At 38.5% G+C, this 9,428-nt stretch overlaps 1 protein-coding gene across 1 annotated transcript in view; it reads right to left on the bottom strand.

The window, feature by feature from the left end:
- The window catches only part of uggt1 (UDP-glucose glycoprotein glucosyltransferase 1), a 42,719-nt gene extending 34,280 nt beyond the window's left edge, over positions 1–8,439 (bottom strand). The window contains exons 1-9 of the mRNA XM_066708979.1: positions 8,392–8,439; positions 7,150–7,288; positions 6,793–6,875; positions 5,805–5,935; positions 5,508–5,620; positions 5,057–5,231; positions 2,394–2,490; positions 1,747–1,825; positions 1,378–1,478 (exon numbers count right to left, since the gene is read on the bottom strand). Of these exons, the coding sequence (XP_066565076.1) occupies positions 1,378–1,478; positions 1,747–1,825; positions 2,394–2,490; positions 5,057–5,231; positions 5,508–5,620; positions 5,805–5,935; positions 6,793–6,875; positions 7,150–7,288; positions 8,392–8,425 (952 nt within the window). The 5' untranslated portion in view covers positions 8,426–8,439. The remainder of the gene's footprint in view (positions 1–1,377; positions 1,479–1,746; positions 1,826–2,393; positions 2,491–5,056; positions 5,232–5,507; positions 5,621–5,804; positions 5,936–6,792; positions 6,876–7,149; positions 7,289–8,391) is intronic.
- Between the last annotated feature and the right edge of the window lie 989 nt (positions 8,440–9,428).

Consider the following 9,428-nt stretch of genomic DNA (forward strand, 5'->3'; position numbering starts at 1 on the left):
CACTCCTCCCCTGCGAATGTATCAGTCTCGTTGTGTTGCAGTTATTCTACCGGTATGCTTATTGATTTGCTAGTCTGAAAAAGCATATTCTATCGATCTAACTTTCTAGTCATTTAATTCTAATTAAACCAATGTTTATTGACTCATTTCGTGTACAATGATCAATTGAATACACATATGCAACAGTTATTCTTATTATTCCGTCTCTTATTCCGCGTTTGTGCTTATTGCTGTGCATGTCTGAAAAATAAAGGATTATTCTGTCGTATTCTAGTACTTTTATATGTTTATTTTGTCTAATTTACATAATTACAAAATGTATATACTTGTAGAAAACCTATACACAATTTTTTAAGGCTTAAAAAACACAGAAAAGTTAAGCAACTTAAGAAAAATTACTCTCGACAGTGCGGGCGCTCACACATGACGCTGATGTGTACATACATGACTGCGCACAGAAAGAGGAATTGTCAGCAAACCATCAAACACATGACTACAGTAGCCATTCACGACTTGAAATTACGGAAAATTCCCTGCCGTTTACCTTTGGCATAACTCGACAGCACAGACTCCCATAGTGAAAACTTGAATATTTGTCTTGCAAACCTTACAATGCTGTCCGCAAATGTGGACCTTGTTTTAACCCTAGTGTATATTCAATTTTATCGAGCCACCTCTTTAAAACGGCAGCTTTGAGGCACATTTTCACACTGGGCGCTGATGCCGTCTCAGCGGCTCACACTTGCAGCGAGTCAAACACACCGGCACATCCAACAGGAGTCATACTGGCCGCGGCATAAAGCAATCAACTGGCTCTCCAACCACTGTAGTTATATCCAGAAGTCAATTAATTAATCAGATTGCCGATTTATTATGACAGTGATTAGCAAATTTAAAAAAATATATATTCAGAAAATTCCAGCACATTCAAGCACTTTATTCAAAATTCAAGCACTTTCACAACCTTGAAAATACCACCTTAAAATTCAACCATTTTCAAGGATTTCAAGCACCCGTACGAACCCTGATTAAATATGGAATAAACCATGGTGGATGCCAAGGAAATTGTGCAGTCTTCGTTTTTTGTGGAGGGGTACCAACAAATTTGAGCACGTCTGTATCTTACAAAAATTACATTAGTCACAGAACTCAACTTAAATTCCAAAGAAATGGATGGAGACAGTTACCTCAATTCAGATGACGATCAAATCATGATATAGACTGAAACCTCATTTTAATTCTAATGGGCAAATCAAATCAATAAATTAGATTATCTTCTAATAAATACTGTAATTCAAACTGTCTCTGAGAGCAAGTCCCCAATCTCAGACATACACGTGATCAAACCAAAATACACTCTTCCTATTTTTATCTCACCTTGTAGCTGCCACACCTTTAGGGGGGCCATCTCATTGGTGCTTTCCACAAGGTGTTTGCGCAACTCCTTCAGTTGTTCCTGAAGCTCTGGATACAGTGTCCTGCATGGGAGAGAAAGAGAAGACCAGCTCACTTCCTGAGGGAGGTGGAAAACGAGGATCTCGCTGCAGTGAGCTTTACTTCCACTTGCAGCTCTTTTCAAATACAGGTATTCTTTCATTTGGAAACAAACAGGTTCAACAGATTGGTTAATTGGCATGTCTACTACATATCCTTTAAATAAAGTTATCAAAATGGTGACAGATGTGCCCTTTGTAGATACTTACGGGATGTATTTAAAATGTTATTGCCTTTATTAAGAGCACTTACTTCAGTTTTCCAAAGAGAAATCCCTGAACTTCATCAACTGGGTCATTTTCTCCAATCACTGTAGCATTGACTTCAGCCCCTGAAAATATTTGTTGTTTTTAGAACTTGAAACTTGTTGTATAGCAAAGATCTTATACACATATTGCTATATAACTGAAAGTGTCCACTGCATTGATCATAGGTTCAATATGAAAGAGTTGGGTTGCAAACATGGGTAGCTAAATAAACCAAAAAAGGGACTAAGCCAAAGAAGAGTGAACTGAGTCTCAAAGCAAAAAAACAAACAAACATAAGAGTCAGTCTGAGGGCATTATATAAACGAGTGGGGATGTTTGGAGAAGTATCACAGACGCTGAGGGAAATCAATTATTGCTGCAGTCACTGGAGGGTAGAAAATTGAAGACTAAACAGTATACCAGTTTTTTTTCTTCAGTTATTCTTTTTGTGTTTCTACCGTGTAAAAGGGAGAGTTTGTATGTAGCTTCTTTGCCCAGAGTTAAATACTAGACTGGTTTCATATACACTAGAAGTATGGATTAAGTAAACAATGTAAGCAAGCAGCAAGTGAAAACTAATTATACAGAGATGCTGTACACATGATTAAATTCCAAGCCAAGTAGAAATGTAGCAATAAATTCAAGCTGTACCTTGGACTTGGGTGTCATCCTTGGCCTTGTACTCCTGGTTTTTGATTGCCAGCTCTACACCAAATCCAGACAAGTAAACTTTACTTGTACTTGGAGTCTGTTAATCAAAACACATTCAAAAGGCAACATGTAAGACAACAAATAAAGTATGATAGGAAGATAACAAAAGATGTCCTCTTAAGGCAGTTTTGAAAATGCAATTGCAGACATATGTTTTATAATTAAGCAAAATTCAGAAAATGTCTCTATTGTTAGGATATTTGCTATTCCAGCTCCACAATATTGATACATCAAAACTTTAACCAGTGTGTATAAAAAAAATGGTGCACTACTTAGCGCAATAGTAGTGAAATTATCTCTAGACTACTTATAATCTAGCAGTGTTAGAATTCTGTACACTGTGTTCAACCTGACCGAATCCTGAGGTGTATCTAGTGTTTTAAGTAACTGCAAAATGAGGAACAAGTCAATAATGTGAAAAAGAGAAAAATAACTATTTAATTGCTAAACTGACACATTAAGTTGTGCCATTTGAAAATAGACCATTAAGGTCCGTCTTCAACATATCGACAACCTGTGATGGGTTTATTGCATTAACAGGTTGATCATTGCTCCTCAATGCAGTTAAACAGGACTCCTTCACTGTAAAGATGTGATTAAACCTCTCCGTTGTTACTTCCTGAATATTGTATTTTTTTGCTAACAGGATCTTAACTACAGCTTAAACTGACAGATTACAACACAAAGCATTAATGAAATCAGCTATCCTGCCATTTTTGGCTAATATACACTACCGTTCAAAAGCACCTGGAAATTTCCTTGTTTTCGAAAGAAAAGCAAATTTTTGGTTAATTAAAATAACATCAAATTGTAGCCGGAAACGGCTGATTTGTAATGGAATATCTACATAGGCGTACAGAGGCCCATTATCAGCAACCAGCAGTCCTGTGTTCCACTGACACGTTGTTTGCTAATCCAAGTTTATCATTTTAAAAGGCTAATTTATCATTAGAAAACCCTTTTGCAATTATGATAGCACAGCTGAAAACTGTTGTGCTGATTAAAGAAGCAATAACACTGGCCTTCTTTAGACTAGTTGAGTATCTGGAGCATCAGCAATTGTGGGTTCGATTGTCAATGGCTCAAAATGGCCAGAAACAAAGAACTTTCTTCTGAAACTCGTCACTCTATTCTTGTTCTGAGAAATGAAGGCTGTTCCATGCCAGAAATTGCCAAGAAACTGAAGATCTTGTACAACACTGTGTACTACTCCCTTCACAGAACAGCGCAAACTGGCTCTAACCAGAATAGAAAGAGTGGGAGGCCCCGGTGCACAACTGAGCAAGAGGACAAATACATTAGAGTGTCTAGTCTGAGAAATGGATGCCTCACAGGTCCTCAACTGGCAGCTTCATTAAATAGTACCCACAAAACACCAGTCTCAACGTCAACAGTGAAGAGGTGACTACGGGATGCTGGGCTTCTAGGTGGAGTAGCAAAGAAAAAGCCATCTCTCAGACTGGCCAATAAAAAGAAAAGATTACGATGGGCAAAAGAACACAGACACTGGACAGAGGAAGATTGGTATTATGTCTATAATGGAGTGGCCAGCACAGTCACCGGATCTCAACCCCATTGAGCTGTTGTGGGAGCAGCTTGACCGTATGGAACATAAGAAGTGCCCATCAAGCCAATCCAACTTGTGGGATGTGCTTCAGGAAGCATGGGGTGAAATCTCTTCAGCTTACCTCAACAAATTGACTATTTGATCAATGACTATATTTCCTATTCATTTTGATATATTTCCTATTCAAACTAATTTCATGTATGTTTTCATGGAAAACGAGGACATTTCTAAGTGACCCCAAACTTTTGAGCCATAGAGTATATGTTAAACAAAAGAAAAATAATAAATTACATTCATGAGATTATTATTTTTGTATTATCTAAGATTAATTATTTCTTTAAATGTACAGCTGCTGAAAAGCAAACTCTGCTGACTGCTACAACACTGTGCTTCTTCAGGGGGGTATCAGACAAAGTGCACCTCTTCCAAGGTATGTTGTCTAAAGCTATTGTTTTACACTGCAATGCCAGAATGCCTACAACATAGCTAGAAGCAGAACTTAACGCAGCTGGAAGAGACAGATGGGTCACTAGAGGCCTCCACTCGTTTCAAATTTATTTGATGCTCCCTGCTAACAATCTGAAATGGCAAGTGCCCAAGACACAGTAGGGAGCCAGTGGTGTGTGATAAAATGATTGCCCCGATGACAACTAACTGCCTTGTCCTCTGGGAACTTCCATCTACAACCAGTAATCGCATAGCCAGGATTGGAAACCAACTATATCCAGGCTGTAGGATGCATTCTGCAATCCCAGCTCTTGGGAGCACAGTGTCATGGCTATCTTAAATTGTGGCAAGGAAGCAGTGAAAATTGTCATAAAGACTTGTTCCACTTCTTCCTTATTTAGTGGAGATCACAGTCTCTACAAACAGGTGTTGGACAGGCTGAAAACATGCAGATTTCCAATGGACAAACAGGTGCACAAACAACACACAATCAGCAGACAGGTATGAAACTCGGACTGCAAACACAAGAGCTAAGGATATACTGGTGTTCTTTTCAGCACATTGGTCTGCCTTGGTACTTGACACTCACTGCAAGGAAATGACGCAAAACGTAGGTGACCTCTCCTCTGTTGGCCTTGGCAACAAGCAGCTGGTGGAATTTGGGAAACTCTTTGCTCCCCACCTCAGCATACAAGATGACGATGGGTGTGTCAGGGTTAGAGACAGGGAACTTATGGTCACCTTTAAACAGGTAGGGCTTTGGCCTGGGTAATGAGAATAAAGAAGAATGTAATTAAACATCAGTCGTTTCGATTTACTTTTTGCAGCAATAACACATACTCCGCTGACCATGTTTGTAATAATAGAATCAAGCAATAAAATGTCATAACATGCATTGATGTAATTAGTGCACATATGCATATGTTGTAAACCAAAAATCTAATTCTACAAGCAAGTAACATGTTGCCAGCTTGCTTCCTTTAGTTTCAAATTGTATTTGTTTATTTAATCAGATTTAACTCATATAAAATGTGATGTACCTCCCCAATGCCCCCTCCAACAGGGCTTTCAAACTCTCTGCATTGCAAGATGTCTCCCCATGAACACTGAAGAAAGCTTTACAACCTGCCGGAGGGGGTTCGTTGACAGCAATCTGCAAAACAAACAAATACAGAAGAATGTAATACAGAAATCAGCTGTAATTTAATTAATACAAATCCCTAATTTTAAAAATGTAATGAAAAACGCTTAAATATTTCCATCTAAGGTAGTGCCAGCTCCCGTATTTGCCATGTGTAAGCTCTGATCAGTTTTGTTTTTTGCAAGAAGGTACTCACCTGTTGGAAAGAGTGCACTGTGGAAGAGTAGGCTCTTAGAGACAAAGAAAACTTGAGCATGTTGAGCTGCAGAGGGCTGAGGAGCGGGCTGGCTCTCTTCAGAATCAGGTGGTAGTAAGAATAATCAGTGTCTGGCAGACAGAGCAACAAGCGGTTAGAACTCACCCAAGTGCTAGGCAAAAACAGATCCTTTATCTCGCAAGGGATGTTATTGGCTTTGTGGATGGTTTTACTGATCTTAATCTGTACCCCAGCAGCATGGAAGACATGACTGATTATCCCAAGCACTGACAATGTGTTTTGATTGAGGTTTTAGCCAGCAGGCACATAATTAATAACCTTTAGGGAGATATTGCAGAATGTAAGCTTATGTATATGAGGGGGTTACAACAGGCAAAAAATACTCTACTTCTGTTATTTCTGTTCCACAGGTCACGCATTGTAATAGTTAGAACCGTTAGAAGTCCTTGTCAGAAGCCTAAATTCAGTACACGTTTAAATGTATTCATATTAACATAGTTTATTTGACCAAATTGGTCAGACAGCCAAGGAAGATCATGAATTCTTAACCAGGTCAGAATGTATTCTCAATTATGCTCCAAGAAATTCCCTCTGAAAATAATGGTAATAGAGTAAGGTCTCAACCGTATTTTTTAAACATGTCAAATATAGGCCCGTATCATAAAGCTCCCTTTTTAACATTATTGCTAACACTGAACTAATTTTAATACACATTTAACCACATTTACACTACTCATTCAAACAGAATTAGTCACATTATAATACAGTAAAAGGTGCTCATAAATATATACTGTGTTTTGTTTAATAAAGGAAGAAACTTAATGGTGAATGAGACTATAGCTTATGTTGCTGTATGTCCCAAATGCATGAATCACATTACTTCACTTTGTTACTAAACTAATCAAGCAGCATAGTGTCTAAAATCTGCCTCAATAATTGAAGACCATGATTAAAAATAACAGCATACCTCCACGATCATTTTCTCCAATTTCTTGGTTGACTTCCACAAAATCCCAGAACTTCTCCTGGCTTTCTTCTGCTAAAAATTCACTGGAGTGAGGGGGTGGAGAGAGAGAAAAGGAGAATGATTGCCTCCTGACGTGTTTTCTCTCCTGAACAAACTCTAAAAACACCCCACCTTTTGCGTGTGTTCTGGCTTTTACATAAATTTAAGTACCCTTTGTGTAACCCTATTCAGAAAGCAAGAATTAAATGCATGATATTCTTGAGCAAAAGTATTTGGAATTCCTTTCTTTCCACAACACTGTTGGAAAGCCATTTGTTTCCCAAAGAATTATCACAATGTGGCAGGGGTTTATCTTACCTTGCTTCCAACAACAGTGGGGTAGAAGGCCATTTTGTAGTGAGAGTTGTTGTCACCGCTTTTGAATCTCCACTGACCGAAGCAACAGACAAGCCAGCCAGCAGTACAGCAGCTAGGATTCCCATCCACAGACACATATCTGAGCAACATGAACAAGCCATTTAATACCCAGTCTCCAGGACGGTCTGTTAAATCCTTAGCACAGTTTAATTTCCCTCAATATATTAATACTATGATTTTATCACTCAAGTTTGTTTTGTTACCACTGCACCTGTTATGTTTGGTATATTGGTTTATGGTACTTTTGTCAACCTTGATTAGACACCAAAGATAAACGCATTCAACAAATTATTGTTGGCAATCAGCATCTATATATAGACTTAGATTATATGGTGCAGAACAGAAAAAATAATTGTACACTATGCCGAATAACTAATATCAATAAACAGGATATACTTCTAACTGTATTGCCCAACACTCCCTGTAAAGAAAGCACATTTTGAAGGGAGCTGTAAGAGTACACCGGCAAGGGTTTGTGCTGGCGTTATGACTTTGACCGAAAGTCTACCAAACAAGAACCCAACTCGAAAGTGTCTGACCACCACTTTCACCTTTTTGCAAACTGGACTGATCACCTGTCCGTCATGACCTGGAGGCGTACGACACCTTCCCGACCAATTAGCGCGCTTATCGTGGCCAATTCGGAAGAGCTCTCGTCCAATAAGATCGAAGGCAGCACATCCTGTACTGTAGTGCCGTGTTTTTATTTGTATGTTAAAATGCATAGACACAAAGCAACTGAATAGACTTCCGAGGTTCCTCAAACGACGACTTTCAAACCAGAAACTCGTCTCATTACATATACGCTTGAAATTCTCGACAGTGGGCAATACATACAATAACCTTGTTTCCCCCGATTGTGACAGATGTAAGACAAATCACTTAATATGTTCACACGTACCACTAACATCTAACCCAAGCCCTAAATTCGCAGCAGCCGCGTTAACTGTCAAAATCCAAACACGTACAATAAAAAGGGAGATAGAGAAAGTAATGCAAAATTGGTACTGAGAATTGATTTCTGGAGAAAGTGAAACCAATTTCTACGTAATAGAAGTGATGGTAGCACTGAGCCTCGAAACCAGCGTTGGGATTTAAATATCGTTTCAAGAAACAGTACGCGACGCCATTATTTTGCACGAAAGGGAAGCTAATCCGATATTTGCGTATAATTTCACTCACCGAAGCCGGCTTTTCCTATTCTGAGAGCCGCCATGTTTGGGATGTAAGGAGGGGTCCTCTGTTGTAGGTGATCTCAGGTTTTGCCAGTTCGAATGATACCCATGTTCTTCTAATGCAACTGTCAACCATGAATTTAAATGTGCTTCTGGGTTATTATTTACTTGACATTTCTTGAAAGTTAAATAACACAATGCAACTATTTATTTTCAGGCCGTACATAGACCTCTTAATGAAGGAGCCATATTGGCTCAATCTGCTTTCATGCTAGAGGTGGAGCCAATATGGCGGCCGTTGCACAGATGTATACCAAAAACAAATAAACAAACAAAAACCTAAACAGCTGAAAGTGAAATGTTATGTTGCATGTTTTTATTTATATAAATTACTAATAAAGCATTTGAAGTATGCATTTAATGATGAAAAGGCTTATCCAGGCACATAACTGCTACTATTATTACATTTAAAAAAATCTATTTATACAGAAATCAAAGGCAGGGTAAGATTAAAAAAAAGTGAGAGAGACTTGGTTATAATAAAGAAACAGGAAACACAAATTAGCAGTGACATGTTTGTATTGTTCACTCGTTTAAAAGGCTGTCTTTCAGAAAACAAAACTATTTTAGTTGTGTTCAATCAATATTGTGCCAAATGGTTCCTTTCAGGCATTGATATGCAGTATTTTCCTTCACACTGTGCTGCATTGCCACCCTCTCTGTTTTCACTTTCATTGTGTGCTTTTGATCCAGTTCAGTTGTCAAGTCATTCCCAGCAAGTTGTTGTCACTGAACACGTATGTGACAGAGAGTGCAGAAGTTACACACAAAACCAGGGCCTTGCAGCAAAGGGCTTTTCAAGGCTAAGCCGTCATGCACTTTGTTTCCAATGTACTTCAAAAGCAAAGTGTAGGAAGAACAAAAAGTAACATCCAGCACAGTGGTACATGGCTGGCCTGATGATATAAAGAATAACCTAGTGTGTAATTTTAAAATCTGCTTGTTGTGACTTAAATGTTTTCTGTAATAGGCTGAACAATGTAT

This window comes from Amia ocellicauda, chromosome 7 (assembly GCF_036373705.1).
Source record: "Amia ocellicauda isolate fAmiCal2 chromosome 7, fAmiCal2.hap1, whole genome shotgun sequence".
Lineage (NCBI taxonomy): Eukaryota > Metazoa > Chordata > Actinopteri > Amiiformes > Amiidae > Amia > Amia ocellicauda.